Raw genomic sequence first — 24,563 nt, forward strand, 5'->3', positions numbered from 1 at the left:
GCCAAATGCTCTTTCCTTCTTCCATCCCCTTCACGTCAGGCCTCAGCTGACTGTCATCTCCTGGGAACCAAACAATCACTGCATGAAAAAAAACCTCAACACATTGCATCTAACCATTCTCAGTGCTCCTGTCAAGGCAACTGCTGTCTTTCAAGCTGATTTCACTGACTAATAAAGCAAGGAGAAACACCAGATTGTCAGCAACGTAGGGTGGTTGCAGCATCCATCACTACAGCAGGATTTAATCTAATGGGCTAAAAGCTACACCTTGAGAGCCCAGAACAGCTTGCTCACTGGAATAGAAAACCCACTGTTTACCATGCTCTAAAATTCCCCAAGTTATGAAGAGAAAAAAACAAAACAAACCCTACCTTCTACTGCCTTGAAAATGATAATTAAGAATTACCAAGAGAGAAAAAACACCTGCTCCCCTTCCATCATGAACATTTTATGTACCACACCTTTCAGTTTCTTTCCAGGCATAGTTCCCATGGTTCTTCAGAGCTAGTTAAAAAAGTACACGGCCAGCCAAAGTCCCATTTGCCTAAATAAACTTTTCATCTGTTGTGCCCACCAAGGAGAAAGTTTTTCTTCCCTCAAGTAACCTTGGCTTCCTTTGTGCATGTGCATTTGTATTTTGAATAAAGTAGCTTCCCCATGTGCCTGGCATTCTTTTTCCTGCTGACTGCAGAGTTCACAGAGAAACTTAAGCAGAAAATGATTGGGAATTGTAGGATGTGACTTGTATGGTTTCTTCCCTTCTGCAGTGACTTAGACCACTATGAAGGCCATGAGAAACAGGACGGAATCTAAACAGTGTAATTTCACCCACTGCATCTGGTTTCACAAAGCGTAAGGCAACTAGACCACTCTCTAACTTCCAACTAGATCTTAATTTCAAAATATTTTTTTTCTCTCGCAGTGAGAAAATAAGGTCTTCTAAACATCCCTACAGATAGCACCAGTTCCATGTATACTAAGGACGTGAAGATAGTAATTGGCCATGGTTACCCTGATCAAATCAATACCTCTAAACACGCTTGTGAGAACAATCTTAACAGACCACACACTTGTTCTAATGAAAATGTATTCAGACCAAAGGAGGAAGGAAGAATTTCAATTACCTTATTTGGCATAGAAGGACGAGAACAGCAATTACTGTAAGTACACTGAAGTTGCAGCTCTATTTAAAGAAAAACCACCGATGCTTACAGAACATAAAACAGAGGAGTTGTTAAGTACTGAAATCTAAGATGAAGGTATAACTTCCAATCTTTTGAGATATGTATAATATTACTAATCCAAATAAGCTCACAACCTAGGTTGCATTTGTATCCTAAATGAAACAACTAAGGTAAAAAGAGTTTTAACCCCTTGAGCTAGTAGTATTGGGTTGAGCTCCAACTGTCAATATTTAATACTACAATTTTATTCTAATTTCAGGAAATGATCAGTGAATTTGGATTTTTAAGAGAGTAAATTAGAAAACTTTATCAAAAAATACCCCTCCTATATATAAGGGTTTATATCTAAGATGATAGCTAAAGAACACTGAAGCCTGTACTAGACAACTCTTTGCTATGAAATGATTTTCAAAGATAGAGAGCAAGCAAACAACCCAAAGAAGATACACAAAGCCGAAAGCCATTTTGATTGAAAATAATCCATCCAGTGGATTATTTTGTTACAAGCATTTTAAGTATCATTTCAATAGTATTCAAGCTACAAAGTCCCATATACCACTGTTCTGGAGGGATTTAATTCCCATCTACAATTTTACAGCAAGAGAGTTTAACCAGTGCCAGCAGGTGGTTTAACAGGCAGTGCAACAGGCTGCTACACTGGAAAAGACAAAACACATAACACATTACTAAGGTGATGCCAAAGAATACCTGTAAGAAAGCAGTTTTTAATAACTCTGCCTGTGTGAATGTTTGCTCCAGCCCCTCCAAACCTGTTTCATTATACCTCAGGTCAGTCCTCCTCCACCTGTCTCCCTCTCCTTCCTGTTCTCTTTACTCCCCTTCCTACCCCATTCCTCTGCACAGTCCACTGGCACTTTATTAATGCCAGAAAAGCATTAGGAAATACCAAAACCCATTTTCTCCTCAGTTGGCAATACATTCTCCTTTGTCTTATCCTGCACCTGCCCTCTCTGTTTAATTAGCAACGAGGACAAGGCAGCAACCACCTCCATTCTTTCTACTAGGTGCAGTGAAGATGGATCTGCAAACACACTTTTGGGCAGGTAAATGAAGACAGGACCCTGTAAGAGCCCTGCCCAGGAGGGCCTATGAACCAGCTCCCAGAGTCACCAGGTGCCACATAACGACACCACAGTTAAATAAAGGCATTCTTAAAGGAGAGATATTCCTCTGGTAAACAAATAGAAAACAAGCAAAAAACAAAAAGCAATAAAACTCTGAAGTATTGCCTAAATTCACAATTGGAGTTTTCCAAGTCACAGACAGATTACATTTAATATAAATATATTTTCTTCCTCCTCTTGATCTAAAGAATGACTACTTCCTAACAAATAGTCAGAATTCTCCTTGGCTACTTTAGCTGTAACCATTTTAAGGAGTACGATGAAGCACAGTCTGTTCTAAGAGCATTTGATCACAGAATAGCCCTGCAATAAATATCTGTGCTTCTGCAAACAATATGAAGAGACACACTCAGCTGCTATATATTGTCACTTATCTAGAAAACATTGAAAAAAAGAGCCATAATGTATCAGAAAACTAACTGCTGTTTGTTTAACCAAGATCAATAACATTTAAGCAACTTGTGTCTTTTGATTCTTATTTACGAGCACTCAAAATCACATGCTCTAGGGCCTACCAGGTTAGGACACATGCAATTGCTGTGGTGAGTTAGGCTGATATCTTGCTACAACACTGAAGCCTATTTCAATCACATGCCTGGTGATACCATATTTTCTGTAATACAACTGATATCTGTATTGATCTCCCAGTTTGAGCATGAACAGATAAGTTTCAGTTCCTCATGCTTCAGTCCACTAGTGAATGCCTAGCGCACGTAAGATTTATAGCTAAGAAAACAAAACAAAAAAGAGATAACTTTACTGTTGGATTTGTATAACTCTCATTACTATCAAATTCAAGTAGATGATGCCTTTATCAGACAGATTTGCTGAACTTGACTAAAAAAAATTGTCCCTTTGCAACTAAAAATAGGTAATTTTCACAGCTGTTCACAACACTTCATGTAAATGAAGTAGCACACACTGTTCCCCATATGAAGCAAGTGAGCTATATTTGACTGATGATAGACAATAACCACTGATCCATTGGTAGGCAAAAACACTGCACAGTCACAAACAGAACTGAGCAGCGATGCTTTACTCATTAAGTTGTCCAAGTGCTTGTTTAAGCTTTCTGAGCTGATGGAAAAACACAAACATACAGTTTACTATTTCATATGGGTAATTATTTGAGCTAAACACTTGTAAGGTCAATAAGTATACAAATAAGTTAGGCTAGAAAGATTATCGCATTAGAAAAGGACCATCAAAGATGGACGGAAAGCTTACCCATATCCTAGGCTCACCAGAAAGACTCCAAGAGGAGTGATCTCCAGGAAGAGATCCTTCCTCAGTGGCAGTCAGCCCTTAAATGGGGTCTAGGAGAGGTGCAGCCAGGCTCCACCCCTTCCGGTCACACAGCTGAATTGCCTTCACCTGTGCTCCCCTGGCTGACTCAGTGCTTGCCTCAGGTGGTCAATCAGAGATTCAGGCCATGATTCAACTGTTCCCATACAACACTACAAAACACAAAGGGATATTACCATCAGAAAAGAAGCAGGGATGGCCATTCAAGCAGCAGTCTTCTTCATAACAATGTCTATGCCTCTTTGTGTTCTTGGGACACACTAGACTTGGGTACCTCCCCACTTTGCCCGTATGGAAACACCGCATTTATTACATTAAATTGTCATGTTCCACATACTTCACTGATTTCCTGTCAGACAGACGAGCATTCCCAGTCCCCTCATCCCCTCTACCTGCTCACTGGCTCTCAGCTGCCAGAAATAATATAGTAATCTAATGAGGTTCAAAAAGGCCAAGTGCAGGGTGCTGCACTTGGGTTGGGGCAATCCCAGGTATTTATACAAACTGGGGTAGATCTCCTTGAGAGCAGCCCTGCAGAGAAGGACTTGGGGGTCCAGGTGGATGGACCTGAGCAGTGTGCACTTGTAGCCTGGAAGTCCAACTGTGCTCTGGGCTGCACTAAAAAAGGGGTGGCCAGCAGGGAGAAGGAGGTGATTGTCCCCCTCTACTCATCTCTTGTGAGGCCCCATCTGGAGTACTGCTTCCAGACCTGGGGCCCCCAGTACAGGAAGGACGTGGAGCTTTTGTAGCGGGTCCAGAAGGGGGCCACTAAGATTATCAAAGGGCTGGAGCACCTCTGCTATGAGGAAAGGTTGAGGGAACCGGGCTTGTTTAGCTTGGAGAAGAGAAGGCTCCGGGGAGATCTCACTGTGGCCTTCCAGTACTTGAAGGAAGCATATAAACAGGAGGGGGAACAGCTGTTTACAAGGGTGGATAGTGACAGGACAAGGGGGAATGGTTTTAAACTGAGACATGGGAGGTTTAGGTTAGATATTAGGAGGAAGTTTTTCATGCAGAGGGTGGTGACGCACTGGAAGAGGTTGCCCCAGGAGGCTGTGGATGCCCCATCCCTGGAGGCATTCAAGGCCAGGCTGGATGTGGCTCTGGGCAGCCTGATCCTGTGGTTGGCGACCCTGCACATAGCAGGGGGGTTGAAACAAGATCATCATTGTGGTCCTTTTCAACCCAGGCCATTCTATGATTCTATGAAATAACAAGAGAGAATCAGAGCTTTGCTCTCAGGTGGCTAACAACTCTACCTAAATTGTACATGAAGAATCATCATATGATATCAAGACAGTAGGTCACTTCCGTGAGAATACACGTACATATCTACATCACTAAATAAAAAACCCTTAACTTTTGCTGTATCCTTTAAAATAACTCTCAGCTCCATAGTGATATAATGAATATTCTCCAATCGTTTTATTTCAAAGTCTGGTTTTGAATTACAAAATCTTAAAAAAAATCCTCAGATCTTTAGAATCAATAATATCACTTTGCACAAATGTAAATTGAATAAAAATGTAATGTAAATGTATAATTTATATTCAAAATACAAATTTATAGTCATTTTCATATTGAGGGAAAGATATACTTAGTTCTAATTGTGTTTCTAAAAATATTAACAACTGAGTGATTACTCTTTTTTTTCCCCTCTTTTCCAACACAAAATGTGTTCCCAAAAAAGTGAAGTGTTAATATTGCTAATTTCATCATTGCTTCCTAACTTTGAAAGACAATTTAGCATGAATTTAATTAAAACTCTGAGCATGCTGGCTCTCCGAAGAGATGGTTATTTCAAATTCAGACTCATCACTACACCACAGCTTCTTCTTTTTTCAGTAGATCTCCAGCAAAAATATCTGATACCTCTATACTTGTCAGGTCACTGAAAAAATTACTTCATCTTCATCTTACTTTATCTTTTATCTTACTTGATCCCATGGTTGTCATCAACACTATCAACCTTGACATGTTTGCGGACTTGGCTTCCATTACTGTTTTTGTTTCTAAACACTCCTGTATTACACCTTTTAGAGGATGACTCAGGTCCTTTCCCACCACCTGCCTCTAGGTAGCAATCCTTCAGACTTCTGCTCATCTTTCCCCTGGACTCCTCTCTCAACAATTTAGCCAAAGATCACTACCACCACCAGCCTACAGATGTTGATTTGTTATGGACTTGCACCAGGTATATGCCCCATGAGTTGAGAAAGTCCCTCCCTTTCCTGTATCTGTATGTTACATAGCACACTAAGGTTCTGTTTCAAATGCCATTAAGGTTATAATATAAATAAGATTATCCACAGTTAAAACATGCATGAAAGTGGGCCATGGTACCCCTTCTGAAATCAGCATAGCACATATCTTTTGATACATGGATGGGAAACAGCACTGACAACTTCCTTTGAATAGTGTTGTTCCAAGACCCTAACATCTGCTCATCTGGTATCACCCATCAAGAAAAAGGAGCCTGAGTTTCCATCAGGTGAATTTTTCTGACTCTTCAGTAGTCTAAACAGATTACAGGCAGGATAAAATCGCTCAAGAGAAGCAATACAAAAACAAGCGTTGGTTTTGGTTCCAGTATTCTGTGTGGACATAACTGCTTTCATACTACTTTGGCCAAGTTACAAAAACTCTTTCAGGCTACATCTGGGAATGTACATGTTTTTTATAAGAGATTAAATCATCATGACAGAAGTAGGGAAGGAACATGGGAGGAGTAAGAACACATGCTAAGCTATAGAAGACTTTCTTTACAACCACAAAAACTGTCATCTAGCATCTTCTTAAGTTCATGTTCTGAAGTACAGGAGCTCTGCTGTGCTATGATGTGTAAAAGCTTTTTCAGGAAAATACTAGAGTACAGCTCCTCTTGCTTCATTTTATGACTCATTTCAGCTATCCATTCATCCTGCCCTTCTCATTCAGATCAAGACTTCAAGTAGTCATTGTGCTTACAGAAGAAGGTGGGGAAGACAGCAACAGGGAAATATATAATAGAAAATCTTACAAATAACATTCACCTGGCCCACCCTTGTCCTTAATTCCAGTCCTTGCTTCAGGGCACACAATGCCTTTCTGCACAGCAGCAAGCTCTGCCCTGGTCCTCTGGTCCCCAGAAGGGTTTGTTCATCCTCCCATAGGCCTGATCAGCCCCTCACTCTTCTCTGCCTCAGTGCAGCATGCTGCCAACTCCCTCTTCTAAGCTTCTCACTCACTGTACCCCACAGCCTGGGAGCTTTTTTTTTTGCTATGCAAACATGGTAGCTCAATAGGGTAAAAGAAATCTTACCTCATCTTTTTCCAAAGGACCTATTTTCAAAGCACACAGATTGTAAACCTAAACTCAGCAGTGGAAAAACATTAAAATAACATAAAAGTTAACAGCAAAGAAAGAAGTGGCAAAACCAAATTCAAGAACTTGATGGTTCTGGAAGCTGCAGGAGATATCAGCACCTGGGCTGATTTTGGAGGCAGCCCCATGGGAAAGGCCCAAGAGCCTCTTGAATTTTTTCTTTCACTGGCACCATATCAACACTATTAGGCTATTGCCAGACACGGTAACAGCACTCAAGTTCTGTACCAACATGGGTTTACTTTGGAGCAAACATTCGCTATTGTCTCTTGTGCTTTCTTATCTTGAGAATGTCTTGTGTAATAAGAACCACTTATAAGTTAGGAATCCTTAGTTGACATATTTGACAGATGATTCCTCAGTATTACCATGTAAGTACATGAAGATATACCACTGACCACAGAAATATTTCCAAATCTCATGTAGGAAATCATTCAGCATTAAAGTAGGACTGGCTGCTGACACTTGGAAATTAGTGGGTTTATTTTTATTTTTTAATGCCATGGGACCAGGCTACTGCAACTAATCATATCGGAGTTATTCAATTTCTTGAATGTAATAAGTGAGTTACTCAAATCATTAATATATTTGAAATATAGGCATCGTTTGAAAACAGCAAATGAACCTTCACCAAATAAATGTTAGTGTTGAAATGTAAAAGCAAAATGAAGCAACATTACGTGGCTCGGCAGCCTTCCAAAAATTAGCCTTTTTGCTTCAGTCAACCTAACAGCAGGTAGGAAAATGGCCCCACTTACTAAAGGCAGGATTTCTTGACCCGTAATCCTGCTGGCCCCATAGCTTTTGTCTCTAATTATTCCAGAGAGAGGCATTTCAACTAATTACTGGCAGAGATTCTGCAACACTTATACCCTACTGCCCTCCTGGAGGAGGTAATCTCGCCTGCCACAGCAGCGAAGACTGAAGAGTAAATTCACATTGCTGGACCAAGCCTGAACCACAGTCCCTGTGCTAGCTCTATGCCTGCTTGCATCAGAGACAAGAGATGAAAGAGAAGTGGCCCAAGATTCAGCAGGTTGTTCATTTGTTGGTCTCTGATAAAACAGCTGTACCATGACAATGACAAAAGAAACAAATCCGGATGTTTTCCTCATATTCCCAGGAAGCCACATGCAAACACTGTCTGTGCTCATATATATTTGCAGTTGCTATTTTCTGTCCCTCTCCCCAGAGCATGGATCTGTTGCAGAAATCTTTTAGCATGGCTGTTCTTATAGTGCAGAAGGCAATAGAATCCAATCTCACAGCTATTTCTTGCCCAGAATAGAACGAAAATGTTAAATAATGAAAGCACAGATAACAGCACTGTTAAAAATAATGCATCTAAGTCTAGGCTAGGAGCAGTTTGCTATAACAGGCTTGTTAATATTAGACATTTCTTGAGCTGAAACAACAGAAGCAGAGGCAGTGAGTGAACCAGCTGCTCCTAAATGTGCCATTATCCTGAGAGCCTTATCTGATAGACACGGGTACAAAATAATTTTACTTTTCGACACTGAGATGTGCTGAAGGATTACACATAATACCATACTAAAAATTACCACTCATATTGCTTGTTACTGAGCTTGGATCCTCGAGTGTGTAGTACCCCTGGAGATCGCCTAGTCCAACTCCCTCTGCCCAGCAGAGGTTCTTGCAGCAGGTTGCCCAAGACCATGTTCTGCTGAGTTTTGAGTGTCTTCAAGGATAGAGACTCCACAACCTCTCTGGGCAACCTGCAACACTGTTAGACTGCCATCAGATTAAAAATAAATAGATTTCAGCCAGCATGCAATCCATGCAGTATTATCTGTGGCAACCCCCGCAAAGCTCACTGTGCCAAACTGGAGCAGCTGAGGCTCAGGATGACTTCTCACCGTGTTTTAGAATTCTGAATAGGAAAACATTACACTATTTTCTCCTTGCTTTTAAGCATGGAGCAAGACAATCCATGTTTTTGCTTCTTTGGGGCTTGGTTCCACCCCAACCCCTTCCCTACCCATCCCCTGCTAATGTAAGAGCTCTCTGATGATGGATTGAGATGTTCCTCACATATCAGATTCCAGAAGATCTGTCAAGCGCTATTTCTTTTCCAGCTTCTTTTCATCCAGCACTGTTTCTCTTTCTGCCCATTGCTTTCAACACATCCCAATCCCGCTTTCTATTCTGATGCACAATATTCAGTCTTTTAGCTGACACTTTAACACTGAAGATCCTAACACCTTCTCAAAGTGCACTCCACCAATCCAGGCTATAAATCATACCTGCTCCTTTGAAGAGAGCAGGATTTGCTCCTCCTCTAAGAGTCATACTTAAAGAGATCAGTCTGAAAAAGCAAACATCTTTCCCCTCAACAAAACTACCCACACTATCATGTATTCTCCTCTTTTTTTCTGTTACACTCAATGTGACTTCCACTGTTAGGGACAACATAGCCCATATACTTCTTAGTGGAAAAGCAGCTTCTGCAGAAAGTTTGCTAGTTCGCAGAATCACAGAATTGTTGAGGTTGGAAGGGACCTCTCTGGAGGCCATCTGGTCCAACCTCCAGCTCAAGGAGGGAGACCCAGAGCAGGTTGCCCAGGACCACGTCCAGATGGCTTTTGAAGATCTCCAAGGAAGGAGACTTCACAACCTTCTCTGGTAAGCAAACACACTTCATGATTAAATATCAACAAGAGCTCAAGGCTGACACTGGGAGCAGAGCACATGGGGAGGATTCCAAAATACAAACAGCAGCAAAAAACGAGGAGCCAGAACTGAGATGCTTTACCTGGCACTGCAGAGTCTTTCACCATCCATAGCTTTCATGTTTCTTCTCCAACACGTTTACTGGCTCTTCATGTCTGAAGAATCGACTGATTTATGTATTATTGTTTACATGCGTACTCCCAGGTAGGATTCTCAACAGTTTGAACAACAATTCCAGTGGCAATTTTATGGGAAACGGCGTTTCTTTTCTTGAAGTCTGGATTGCTGCAGGAAAACTGCTGTGTGAATACCACTCACGTTTATTGGTCTCTAAGCCATTTCACTGCCTCATGTACTTGGTTAGAACATGACTTTATGTTTACTCATACAGCTCCTTTCACCTCAAAGGGATTACATCAGCAAATGCTGACAAGCACCGTCCTCTGGGGTGTTTCTCTGTTTCCACAATAGCCATGGAAACACCAACAGTGCAAAGTGTGAAATACAGTGAGAACAGCACAACAGTTGTGCAGCCCCAGACCAAAGGCCCACCTGGCTCAGTATCCTGTGGGCCTCAGAAGCTGTGTGCTGACACTCAGAGAAAAACATCATAATCCTTAAAAGAAGTATTTGACTTCTTCCAGCCTTCAAGGATTCTCAGTTCAGGGCATTTCCTGAGTCAAAAGTGCTCTTGAATCTGTATAAAAACCTTTGGCATCCACAGCTTTCCTTGGCAAGGAGCTACACATCTGTTGCCTGCTGCGCAAAAACCTACTTCCTTCTGCTTATTTTTGACCACGTTGTCCCACCAGCTTCATTTGATGTCTCCCAGTTCTTGCACCAGAAATGAATTTGAGGCTTAAGAAGATACTAAAAATGGGAGGAAATAGAAAAGCTCCTCATCCCTGGGGTTTTATTTTATAACAAACAAGAGATGAAATCAGTTAATTATTCGTTTTCAGTTATTTGAAAACAAGTACGTATATACAAACATTAATGTCTTAAACCACCAAAGGAAACAAAAGAGAAATGAAATCCCCCTTCAACTTCTTAAGCTGGAGATTGGACAGGATGTTCTTTTAACAGAGGAGTCCCAAATAAAACAACCATTTCAACCTTTCCAAGTACCAGGGTATGGGCTCAGTGCTGACAAGAAGAGTGACACTTCTTGGCCCCAGAGAAGCTCTTCCTTCCTTCACGTCACCTGAAGTTCAATGGGCTTTACAGATAGGAATGCCATAAACACATACGTGCACTGAGCTGCATGGTTGTTTTCTAACTGGCACCTTCATCTGCCTCGTGACTGCATCATGAAACCAAAGTCTGCTGGAAAGAGTGGCAAATGCTCCAGCTAAAAACTTTCTGGCAGTGCATTCTGTCTATCCAGACAAGTGCTGTTTATTTCAACTGCAAGAATAAATGACTTTTTCTACTTTAAGCTAGAGCACTACGGGAGGACTTGAAGGCATAAAGAGATTCAAAACATGGATATTTCAGTATAGTATTTCAATATGGCATCTCAAGACTTCCAGCAGACAATTGGCACCACATTTTCTTCTCTAGCATTAGTAATTCTTAGCACAGAATGTGGTTTCAGGATATTTGTAAAGGTGGTCCAAAACAGCTCCCTTGTGCATTCCATGCCAGTGGGAAAGGAAGTCTGGACACATTCTCCCACATGCTAAATATCAGGCAAAATGATGGTAAAAAACCTACTCTGTTGTTCTCCCAGTTCTCCTCTGTGAGCCACACTGATAGTTTTAAATACATTTGTACAGACAGGAGCTTGACTTCTTCGGCTGCCCTTACAAGAAGTCTCCACACACTGTGTGAGGTTCACAGTCAGACCACAGACAGAAATTGGGATATTTAGACAGATGCAAAGATCCCACATATAGCAAGTCTAAAAGGGCAAGCGTGGGTAAGCTGCTGAATAAATCTTGTTTGCAGTTAAACTGAAATGCTGACATAAATAATTCTTATTTCTCACGGAGATTTACAAAAAAAAAATAAACAAATTAACAGCCAGGTGCTTCTGTAGTTTTTACTTGGAAGCCTAAGGCAAATCATCATGAAATGCCCCAGGGGAGCAAACAGTGCTCTTACTTTGGATCAGTTCAAGGAGACAAAGCATTTGCTTTTCCACTTTGTCTTTTTAAAGATCTGATATTTGTCCGTGTCTGCAGAGCACACACACACTGTTGCAAAATGTCAAGTAACCCTAAATTTTAAACATAAGAGATTCTGATATGCAGGCACCTCACAGCCTTCCTCTAAAGTGATCTCTGTTTCACACAAGGTGATCTGAGCTCACGGATCACTGAGCCAACAGACCTTCATGTTACACATCCAGGATAGGAAGAAACCATAACGCTGTGCAAGAAAGGAGCCCTCATTTATTTTGCTTTCATATCCCACAAACCCTCTTACAATACAACATGGAGCTGTGACTGTGCTGGGAGTTGTGCCACAGCTGGCTGCATTTTCCTAATGAAGTAGTCAACAGTGCATTTTAGAAGGGCTGTCATCACATATTTTTTCTAAAGAAAAATGACGGGGTTAGGATTTCAAGGATCTAGTAAGTGGAATGAAAGCCTTCCTCAGCATCTCATGCATAACATATTCATAGGAGGGGCATCAAAGTGTTTCAGTAGACGTGATCAAAAAAGGGGCAATGCTTTTAGTCCCCAGCATGTGATAAAAATACAACATTTCATCCATCCTCAACACCTATTCCAATATCCAGTATGTGTAGGGCTTGAAATCTAGAGATATATGGCCAACTGTGAGTTCATATTGATATTTTACAAAAGCATAAAGATAAATATTAACAATCATCAACAATCATTTTAAGAATAATTTTATTCTTTTGTATGTGACTTGGATAAATGCAGACAACATATAATGGGAAAAGGAAAGAAAACTATGAGCTGAAACTGACTGGGAACAATTTTCCATGTCAGAAATTCCAGTCCATCTAAGAGCTCATTTTAAAGAAGAATTGGAAACACTAAACTTAAGACTCCAAAGAATCTTGTTTCAAGCACCAGCAAGTCATGCTGACTTGCATTCTGAATTCCATATAAATCAAAACAAGTCATTTTTGACAGCGTTCTGTCAAGACCATTAGCAGTAATTAATCTATTCCCAGGAAACATTTCAATTTCAGCAGGAAATGAGACATGTCAAGGTTGTTGATGGCTCTAGCAGAAGCACTGCAAGAAAAAGCTCTCCTCCCTCAGAGGCCTCGTGTGACCATTTCTGTATGTTTATACAAAAAGTACTTCATCTGTCTGCACTGCAGCATGCAATTTACTGCTGTGGTTAGCAGCGGATGGATTTTGTATTATATACACCAGTTTGTAAAAGTCAGCGTTGTAGAGGAAGAAACTTCAGACAAATTCATTTTGGAGTTATGTTACTATCTTCAGAACTCATATGTCCAGAACCCAGACTTCCAAGGAAAGCCAGACAGTAGCAACAGTCTCAGCTCTATTGGAAAACAAACCCCAAAACCTTCTAATTACCTTATATTCCCAAAGACTGGCCATTTCCAAATCGTTATGACTCCCTTTTCAGGCTTACACTACACAGTGTCTGTCTGCCACCCAGATTTTCAACATAAATGTTGAGGAGAGACATAGATGCAGACAGATACTTCATGCTTATTGAGACAGACCATGGTGAAAGTTTATGATTTCCACTCAGTAGCCAGCTCAGCTTCTTAACAATTTCCTTTATTTGCAGCCCTGTGCATCAAATCGTTCTTTCCAACACACAAAACGTTTTCTGTTGAATTCATCACACAATGTTTGCTTTGTGTAATACCCCTCATTAAACATCTATTTTTTTGGCCCAGGAGATCCCTTGCTGACAGATAGGACATAGGAAGTCTTTCTAAAAGTTAAACTTGGAGTTCCTACTGCTCTGGCTTCAACCAGCTTCTCTGCCCTAGCACCTCCATTTTACACCATTATCCCTAGCTTCCCCAGTAGAGAGTCCAGTAGTTCCCACTGCTATCACCACAGTATCACCATAGCCATAGATTCAAGAAATGCATCTGGAACTCTTCCATTTGGCGAAGAGAAGGCTGAGAGGGGATCTCATCACTGTTTATAAATAGCTAATGGGCAGGAGCCAAGCCACTGGAGTGGACCCTTTTTGGAGATGTGCAGCACTACAATAAGGGGCAACGGGCACAAACTGCAACACAGGAAGTCTCATACTAAGAAACATGGTGACAGACCACTAGAGTAGAAGGCAGCCATCAGTCAGGCCTGGCTGTTCCTCAGCATTCTCCTCTCCATCAAGTAACCAAGTACTGCCTGTATTTATAATAGCTTGCTCTGTCCAGCACAGAATTTTTCACTTTAGAGTTTGCCATATTGCATCACCTGTTGTTCCCCAGCTATGCTGCATTCTCACCTCCTGTCCCCAACCTGTATCTTCCCAGCGCATGCCTGTAAAGATTAAGGCTTAGAACAGCCTTCAGTGTGATGAGAGCACCCTTGGAGGCCCTGGAGTTTTAAGAAATGGCCTTAACTCATCATTTTCCAGTTAGAGCTGAAGGCAGTTGCCTAGGCAACAAGTCTGATTCATCAGCAGTGAATTGTCAGGGCAACCGCCTCTGGCCAAGCCTGGGATGCACTGAACAGCACTGCTGTGGAGTAGAACAGCTGCCAGGCGTGGAGAGCTGCCCCCAAAAACTGCAAGTTAAAAGGCAAAAGCTTCTGCTGGAAGATCTATTTGCTAAGCCAAAGACAGTTTGCCTTTGTCCATCCCAGATGAAATGAGTACAGCTGTCCCACATAAGGAAAGAAAAATATTTTGAAACGTTTGGCCAGGAAAGCAATTGTATCTCAACACAATATGTGTCCTCGTAACATGGCCACGTAGAGACCCTTCAGTGGTTTGTACGCAGCATCTTTTGCTTACACCACTGATTCAATGTGGGAATAAGCTCACTCTGTTGCTTCATGAGGAATTTGCTCTCCATTCAATATTTCTTCCACCATGATTCCTTTTAGAATATTTGTGCAGGGCAGAATCTTTCTGGATATGGCAGGTCTCAGGAAGAAACCTCACCACCATGCTAGCAGCCTTCTCCTTTTTGCTCATAGAAGTTTCCCTGGAGGGGAAGGCCTGCTATGTCATCAGTCACTGCATCTTTCACATATCTTCTCCTCAAAAGAAGAACAATTAATCCAAAGGCCTCCAAAAAGCCAAAGCAGCACGCAATCACACTTTGGCATGACTACATAAATGTGACATAGTTGGACAAAAACGCTTTTTATTCCCCCCTCCTACAAGAGCCTCAGGGAATTCAGCTTCCCTTCAGTAACTGCAATCTGCATAAAGCTATTTTTTGCCACAGGCACTTGGTGCTGTATGACTTAGCACTTTGGAGTAACACTCAGTCTTGCCAATGACAGCAGCTCTGGGGCTTGCACATAGAATAGCCCCAAAACAGGGGAAATGCATAGGAAAACTGCCCAGAATTGGCTTCACCAAAGCTTTGTGATCGCTGGTGAGTGGAAGGATTGCCCAGTTTCCACAGGCCTGTTTGCTAACAGGGAAGTGCTGAGCGGTGTCAGCGACAGCCGTGACACACACTGAGGGTTGGGCTGGCTCTTCTAACCCACCAAGCTGCCAAAGACACAGACTGCATTTCTCACAGTGCAGGCTCCAGGAGACGAGATCCGGTTTCCAGACGGATGCAATGTTTCGTGATGACTGTCTTCAGTCAGCAAGTACAAATAAGGTACAGTTATTCAACTAAATAGGGCTTTAAAATGGTTGTCATCAAAAATATGAAGGAATGATGCCTTGTAACACCCATCAAGGCAGCTGAACATGATATATAATGGCAAGCAGAGGAAAAGAAGAGAACGTGCATCGGGTTTGAGGCTGGGGAGCTACATAAGCCAAATGCACTCATTGCCTGTTTGGGACAAGAGCCCCCATTCCCACTCCCCTTTGGCGACAAATGTTTTTGGGATGAGAATGAATGGCATGAATGGCATCAACACTGCTGCTTGCTTTCCATGGCAGCCTATTGTCAATGCCTTGTCTTGCTCGTGCTCTACTTTGGATGGTGTGGTTAAAAGGAAAAAAAAAATGAGTTAAAAGACAGCAGCTTATCTTCTGCAGACCTTCCAGCTGAAACTTACTTATTTTGAGAGTAAGCCCCTCTCTGACAGAGACCACACACCCTTGGAACAGAACACAGAAACTATCCAAAGACTAGTATTTACAGAGAAAGAGCCCTGCTGTGCATAGTCCACCCCTTTCTGCAAAAGAGTTCACCTGAAAACAAGTTTCCCATGTCTAACAGCACATATAGCATAAGAAGGGAGCAAACAATGTGACCAGCACAATCCCAAGAGCTAAGAGACACTTCCTTCCACCTAAGGCTGCCTTGCTTGGGGAGCCCGTGCAACCTATGAGACGCACCATCAACATCACACTGTCAGTCGCCACTAAGAAGTCAAAGTATTTCAGTGTAAACTTAAAAAATGAGGTATGCCCAGACAATTGACTCCCCTCAGCCCCCCACGCACCCCAGTAACAGGAGACAGCAAACACAAACAGGCTTTTTTGAGCCCTATCAATACAGACAACCACACTCTTGCACCCATTACGGTGGAAATATAACTATGGTGCAGTCTGGCTGCAACTCCATTGTTGCACAAGCAAAGTGTTCAGCACTGCCAAGCTGTGCTTGCTCCACAACCACCAGGAGAAAATGCTGCTTCAAAATATGATTAATACCTCAACAAAACAGCTCATATTGCTCTGGCCAACTGTCAGCTAATACACTAGTGAGACAGCACAGATTTGATTCAGAAGACAATTGACTCCTCCACGTGACAGCTTAGCCAGGAGCTAAACCAAGCACACAGCTGTGGATGTCTACCTTCTCTGTCCCCAGCCTCGTCCACTGCTGAGACACAAAAAAATAATGCCTGTTTTTCCTGACTGTCCATCACCAGAAATGAAACAATAAAAACCAGTAAGAAAAGACAAGACAATAAAGTAGTACAGAAAATGAATAAAAATGAAGGAGTTGGAAGAAAGCAAAACATCTTCCTAATCTTCATGTGTTTCTGAAGTGTATTTCCTGCACCAAAACCTTTCCAGACTGAAGGATGAGAATATGACTTTGGACAAAAATACTCATCCAGTGTAAAGCCCTAAAAGCTTTTTAGGATACCCAGAGAACAGTAGAAGAATCTCATTGGAGGTGTATAATTCACAGCTACAGGACATGCAGGATGGTAGAGATAGCACAGAGCACACTGACAGCTCACGGGGAGCATCACAGAGTAAACTTCTTTGGAAACATCCAATTCTAGAGACTTCTCATCTTCTGATGTCTGATAAGAAACATTCCTTCCATGCCTGGGCAAGTGAAACGTCCCCAGCTTCACTCAAGCCTCTGCTCTCGGTACCAGAACAGGAGAATCCAAGCACCCTCCTCTCAACAGCATTTCAATGTCAGAGAAGCAGCGAGGTTAGGAATGGCCCAGGCTCTACTGCCTGCTCAGCCATCACTGCCTGTTTCTCCCCAGTCCTGCACAGGGCCGGTCACCTCTCCACAGAGCTCTGCTGCTCTCCCTTCAGGCACCACAGCCTCCCCCCAGTGCCTCTCTGCTGGCAGCACGTGAGATGCTCCTTGGGATTTCCTGAACAGGCACTCTCCCAAGTGCAATTAGCAGCAAACACCATTAATGTTCTGTAGACTGGCTTGATTTCAGCTTACAGAGGCTGTCTTGTTTTTATTTACTCTCATACGTGCTGACAAATCCTCTGCTGGGATAAGCATCTCCCGGGCTTTACTTGTTTGCTGGGTTTGCCATAGCATCCCTTCTGCCTGCTTTGCAGCGAGAAGCTACAGAGCTGTAAGTGGATTTTGGTTTTGGCACTACTCCCGTTCCTCACCATCTTCCCCAGAGCAGTGATGCTCTACCACTGTGGGTCCTACAGGTAAGGGAGATAAAGAATGTACTGTATATAAAACCATCCACAACTGTGGCTTTTGACAATTCCAAATCACGTTGCGGAAACCTATTAGACGTGGTAAAATCTGATTTACATTCAAGGAAAGCCAAATAGAAAGTTATGCAATTGTACAGTTATGATATTCACTTCTATTCATATGTTTTTTTAGTACTCTCCTTTTTTGTCCTTATTTCTGTCCCCTTTTCAGTAAGGGGGAAAAGCTTAGCGCTTGTCATCATTCTCTAATTCACGAAAGATAGCATGAATACAATTAGGGATGGCCTCAGGTGCCTGCCAGAAGCTTGCATGAATTGGAGCCTCCAGCGCTCATAAGCACATCTGGGGCCGAGGTGGGAAGCTGGAAATCTGCACTTAAATGTCAGCCTGAATTTAAATGACTCAGTAAAGCTGTGGTGAGATGTCCCCCTGGCACCTTTGCTCTTCTCTCACCTTTTCCAGCAGAGCCGAGTGGCAAAGCACAAAGCTGTGCACAAAGTTCAAGCGAAGGTGAATCTTAACTGAGCTGAACAAGCATTTACAAACAGCCTCACCGTGTCATAGTCAGTGGAATTTTAGTACTTACTTGAATATTTCATTGTATAGGGATGGATTTTTCAATTATCTCGAACTTAATAAAATCGAATAACTTACCTGCTGTATCTTCTGCAGATAGATGCTGATGGTACACATGGACAGAAGCCAGGTAATATTAGAATATTTTTCGCATGATATCTACACCACATTAATAGCCTGAATCTCGGATGCTTCAGAAAGGGATTATAAAAGGGCTCCTATATTGTTCTCTGCTACGTAATGAGTTGTATCACTCCCTCCCTCCTGCCTATTCTTATCTAAGTCACCTACCTTTCATATCCAACTACCTACACAAGAATGGAAAAGAAAAACTTAGTAAAAAAAAGAAAAAATTGTTTATTTTCAACTCTGGTATACATTATTTCATTTACTGTGCACAGAATTCAGAATTCATTATTTGGCTGCACCATGACCGAGATAACAGCAAAAAAAAAGGTACATTCAGAAGGGGTAGCTGTAGAAAATGAGCAATCATAGAATCATGGAATGGCCTGGGTTGAAAAGGACCACAATGATCATCTAGTTTCAACCCCCCTGCCATGGGCAGGATCGCCAACCAGCAGAGCAGGCTGCCCAGAGCCACACAATCACATGGTAAGGAAGTCAGAGATCTGTAAATGGCTCTGCTGGAGCATCATACCACTACTGGGGCACTTTTATGCTGTTCAACACATAGAAATAATGAAAGCACAGAAATAGTAGCAGCTGTTCTTTGGGACAAAGTCTGGACAAAACAACCACCTAAGAAGGTAATTGGTAAGACACAAACTAATCAGCTCTGCAATTTTGTTCCTGGCAAGATGCGTAACACTCACAGAAGAGGGACTCAGGCTCATATTTCCAATCACACAGACAATCCCACAGGGCAATGGGCTGTGAGCTAAGTGAAAGAGGCATTTTTACCAGAAAGACAGTTGTCAATGCAGGAAACTCAAGCTGAGTCCAAGATAAATCCATGGCTTCCTCTGATGTCCCACACATAGACCATCCTTACACTTGGCTTTTAATTTAGCATCTTATTGGCATTGTGTTAGCAAAGCTACAGCACAATCAGCACAACAAAAAAGCATCACTGCAGTGGATAAGAAGAACAAATGCTTCTGGTTTTGCAGACATTTTACCCTCACTGCAATTTAAAACAACCCATTAGTCCATACAAGCTTTTCAGTGAACAAATGCAATGTACAGATGACACACGGGTGAGGATGCTATACTGAACAAAACAGAGTTTGGTCACCACATCTAAGCTTCAGTTGCATGCAGAGCCACAATCGTGTTCACTCTGGACACCCCCAGCCCCAGCCTGCCTAGGAAGATGCTTGCCAGACAAATCTCCACTGCAGCACAGCACTGCTGGTGTTTCACTTTGCCTCACAGGCAGCCCAAAGCTGATGCCCGGGGAGATGACACATACTGGGAGAATATCTTTGCCTTCCTACCTTGCTTCCCAAGCAAGAGGCGGAGTATTTGCATTTAATGATACCATATTTAAGATTTATTTAATAATCCCTGTCATCAGGCTGAAGCTCTGCTCTAGGAGCTCCAGAAACCATGAACAGAAAGAGCTATGACTGAGCCCTGCTCCTTGCACCAGGGGACCATGAAAGCAATGCATCTTCACAGACAGTACAATTCAGACATCAACAGATATAGCAGTACAGCACTGTGGTTTCTTATTTTTCATATGAGGAAGCAAATAACGTCTGTACAATAAAATACTCTTCCAAACACAAGAGGAAAATGGGAGCAAAAGCTCTGGCTTTCAGCAACTCTGGAACTTCAACTCGGCTCCAATTTAAGGCCAGTGCTTGTTTTTTGGTCCACAGTTCCTTTTCTTGGTAGGTATATTCTAGGCAAGACTACACTGACTTGACTCAGTTCACCTGTTGTTTTTTTAAATCATTGTATGTTTGCAAATGCATGAATGAAAATAGCCCAGCGACTGATATGAACATCTTTGACTGTAGTATCCAACATCCCTCGCTTCAAGGTAATCCTCTTACAGTGATTAGCAGCAGAACAGAAGGGTTGGAAGGAGGGACTTACTTAAACAGGCTTTGGCCTCAGCTGGGGTTCACAGCCCAGACCGGCTCCTGCGCTTCCCGCGTCAGTGGCCCAAATTGAGTTTCAAAATCCCCATTAATTAATACATTTAAGGGGTTGCGAGGTAGAAGAGAAGAAAAATAAGACAATGCGAGAGAGAAAATGTAGCTTATGTGGTGTGCACTCAGGATGAAAGGAGCGAAATTTCAGGGTCGAGAGGGCAGATATGTGGTTAATGGAAAAAGGTGATAGTATGTCTATGTCCACTGAAGAACACAACTAGGAAGCAAACCACAGCCTTCTCCCAAGACCAGAGAGAAATCGGACTTTTCAGTACAAATCATACATCTGTTGCAGCCTGGATTAAAATCCAGGGCTGTTTCAAGCACGGTGTGCCATGCAAGCAGTCACCCTGAATACCTTACAAGCCTTTTTTCACACCATATGTTGGGATCCAGATCCAGTGCTACTGCTGCTCAGCTCCATCTCAGTATTTAGCTATTGCTCACTCATCTCTGTCAAGACAAGACTATGAACTCTTTATTATTTGGAAGACTTCATCTTCGGAAATCTGCACTGAGCAAGCTATTTGCTCTTTTGAGATTCATTTAGAGCTAATTAAAACCATCTAAATCCACTGACCACGCACGTCATTCTTGGTAGCTAACAGTGCTTTGCACATACATAAAAACCAACTCACCTGCTCTGTAGTGAGACTGAGCCAATAGCTACCAATGTGCCTACCGGTCATCCTCTTTATTTCATCCTTTGAATTTATCCATGCCTTCCAAAAAGTTAGTTCAGGTCTGAATGCGCTGTTTCGTGATACAGATAACTGAATCCTGCAAATCAGATCAAAACTGTTTGATCGCCTCATGAAACCTACATTTCATTAAGTTATCTTAAAGCCGCAAATTTAACTTGGGAAGGCCCATACAGCTGTTCTGCAATTGTATCTCACATGGAAAAAAAAACTAATTAAAAATCAAGAGAGGAATAAAGTAGAAATGGAGCTTTACTATTAGGAAGCCTGTGCTTCCCTGCACAGGCTCTCAGAGAAGCAGAGCAGCCCCAGCTATCCAGGAAGCACCTTGACTTCCATCCCTGCCACAGAGGACCAACAGTGGCCAATGCGATGTCCCTATCTTCTGGTGGAATTATAGGTGACAGCTCTACCAAACAACCTGCACGATCGTACATAAAAACCCACATGAAGCACAGCAGAATTTGGCTTTGATACTTCAGGAGTCTCCACAGAAAATGTTTCAATAGGACTTTTGGACATTATTTTCATTTGGACAAAATTTAACTTCAATAAATATGTTTTGAAGGGTTGTCTGTAAACTCTGTGAAGACAGGAGCGAGTCTAAGTAGGCATTCAAAATTAACAAAGGTCGTATCAATAGTTAAACATTAATATCAATGCTATCGGTTCCCCAAAGGGCTATCGGGAACTTCTCCATCCTGCAAAACATACCTGTTTGCATTTAGAGACAGCAAAACGCAAAGCATGGGGGAGGATGCTGCTGTTGGCACATGAAACCACCAATTTCAAAATGAACCAGACTTCCAAATCAGAAGAGCACTTTCCCTGGAGTAACCATATCTGAGTACGACAGAAAGACTCTTGCTGCACACTGTCTCTCTAGAAACCCATAACTGGTGCAGGAATTGGAACTGATAGCAAATAATTGGATGTTTGACGCATTTCACATAGCACTCACACTTCATTTATGAATTCCTATTGCCCTTAATTACCCTGAGGGAATGCTGGAGTCATCTTCATGGCTCAAGAAAAATCTTGAATGCAGGTTTTAAGCATATATTTGAAGGAAACGTCAGAGGTTTTATAGAGGCCTACAAACATGTTGTAAAAATATATGTACATTTTGTTTCTATTTTTTCTCTCAATCTTCTACTAGAAATCATCACTGAATTTGTTAATGAGAGCTTGCTAATGAACTCTCCAGACAGGAAGGAAACAGGCTGTCAGCCTGAAACTGAGGCGGTTTGCTGCATTGCCCTTTGCTCTTCACATTTAGAGATCATACCACTTACCCCATGACTTCACAAAGAAAGTAAAACATGCATTTTCTTAGCATTCCTTTTCAAAAATAGCTTCAACTTGAAAGTTCCTGCAAGGCTGCCAAAACGGGGACCAAAATACATTTCTGTCTTGATACTAATATTACAACTAAATACGTAGGGAGATCTGAAAGTTTACATGCTTCTTCATTGAATAGGTATATGTTATGCACTTATCTGTATGCTTCATCATCTAGCATAAGGATATTTTGAAGGCTTTAGTGAACTAAAAGCTTCAGAAAAAAAGACCCAACAATTTTATACATGACCGTCAAGTTTTTCCTCTTTAAAGTTACCAACTTAAGGTTACCAACTATAGAATGGAACATTTTTCCCCCTCAGAATCTATCAATTCCCAGCAGCTCCCAGAGTTTTTACTCTCCATCCTTAACATTCTCCCATTGATCCGTTCTGCTAACCACTGGCTTTGGCACACGCTCCACAGCCACTACAGGTTCCAGTTCAACACTCTGCCCTTTCAATTGGAAATCCCAAGATCACACTTCTTTACATCCTACACATTTATTCCCTGTGCCTTCGACATTTTCCACTTTCCCCAGATGATGTGTATATTTCTTTGCTGCATGAAACATTTGGATAACAGTCTTTTCCTCAGCCATTTATTTGTCCTGAAAAAGCTTAGAAGCCCTCCTTTTTCTTCAGTGTCTGCTACTTTCCCCCTCTATCACACTTAGCTTTCTCTGTTAAAGATAACCTCCTGTTGCCCCCACCCTCACCAGTGCTACCCATTTCATTTTCATTTCTGCTTACTTAGCAAACCAGTTGTACTGTGTACCTGAGCAAACATTCTCCAATCCGATTGTCCCTACAATTGGTTGAAATGGTTATTAATAACATCTTTCAGGCCAAGGTTCAGGAGGAACAACTCCAGCTTCTTCTTTGCAAACAGAAGCCATCTGTGTACTCCTCCATGCTGCCCACAGCCTGTGTCTGTCCTCCATCAGGGTGCAGGCTCCTGCATCCACATTGCCAACCCCCCCCCACCATGCTCATTAACCCACGTCCTTCAGTGCCACATCTGCACAGTTCTCGAGCACCTCCAGGAGCAATGACTCCACCACCTTCCTGGGCAGCCATTCCAATGTATTACCACTCTTACTGATAATAATTTTTTCCTAATATCCAACATATGAATTTTTCCTAATATCCAGCATATCCATCCAATATATGAAGAAGAACGCACCTGCAGATCCTTCATAGTGTTTGGACTTGTGGATGAAAATAAATTTCCCAGCTCCCTATGCAATTGATATTATGACACACTACTGTGGAAAAGAAAAAAAAGCCAACTAAAAAACGTCCCAGATTTCCAGCAAACTAAACGTGCAACACTGGTTGATAAATGTAAGTTGATCAGGTATGTGGACATTTTACTCTGGTTTCATTTTGGGACTTACTGGTTTCCCTCCCTTCTTTTATTCTGTAGAACTTTACTTCTTGTCCCGTCAGGTGCTTTGACCAATGGCTGCACCCATTAAGGTACCTTGTCCAGGAGAAAAGCCTGTATGGACACAAGATGGCAGAGGAGAAAAGGGTGGTGGTGTTCAAGACAAGAAGACATCAAGAAATGTGTTACCTTCTCCAAAGGGCAGACAGAGAAAATGCTATCAAGAGCAGTTTAGGGCATCGTGTGGCTCCAGATTCTGGGAGCAGGCCAGTGGATGAGGCTTGAGCTGGCTCTGCTGCAAGTAGAGGGAGGAGCTGCTCTTCCATGTAGTCAAGCATGCTCACTGCAGCAAGCCCAGGAAGGTAAGAAACGTACCTGCTTCGTGATTTCAGAGACGATACTTCAAAGAAGAATTACAGTTTCCTTAAGAAAGCTTTTTTGAATGGGAGTTTATAGGACATCTCCTATTTACTCCTTGAGGACAGCGTGTCCCAGAAAAGATCAAGGTAGAAGAGTTGAAAGCCCTGAAAAATTAGATCTAAGATTGAAACCCTTCGACCTAAACACAGAGTAACAGCTTTTCAACACAAGGTAAAAAAAGGCAGAACAGAAATAGCAGCTTCAAAAGGGAGCTATGAACAATGCTGAGATCCAGGATAGAGCAAAGAGAGATTAATGGAAATAAGTCTTCAGCTGCCTTCAAGAGTTGAAACATCCCAGGAGTAAGCTTACTAAAAGGTATT

The 24,563-nt window shown here is 42.1% G+C and overlaps 1 protein-coding gene across 12 annotated transcripts in view; it reads right to left on the reverse strand.

Annotated features, from left to right (window-relative positions):
• Nucleotides 1-24,563, reverse strand: part of TUB (tubby bipartite transcription factor) — a 129,347-nt gene that overhangs the window by 101,989 nt on the left and 2,795 nt on the right. The window contains exon 1 of one of the 12 annotated variants that reach the window (XM_040701344.1): nt 9,772-9,815. The exons of 9 other annotated variants lie outside the window; for them this stretch is intronic. In XM_040701344.1, coding sequence (XP_040557278.1) covers nt 9,772-9,809 — 38 coding nt within the window. In that variant the 5' untranslated portion in view covers nt 9,810-9,815. Of the gene's footprint in view, nt 1-9,771; nt 10,010-24,563 lie in introns of those variants that run through there. 2 more of the 12 variants (XM_040701348.1, XM_046941996.1) reach the window with 2 other exon arrangements.

The sequence above is a fragment of the Gallus gallus genome, chromosome 5 (genome assembly GCF_016699485.2).
Source record: "Gallus gallus isolate bGalGal1 chromosome 5, bGalGal1.mat.broiler.GRCg7b, whole genome shotgun sequence".
In the NCBI taxonomy this organism is placed as follows: domain Eukaryota; kingdom Metazoa; phylum Chordata; class Aves; order Galliformes; family Phasianidae; genus Gallus; species Gallus gallus.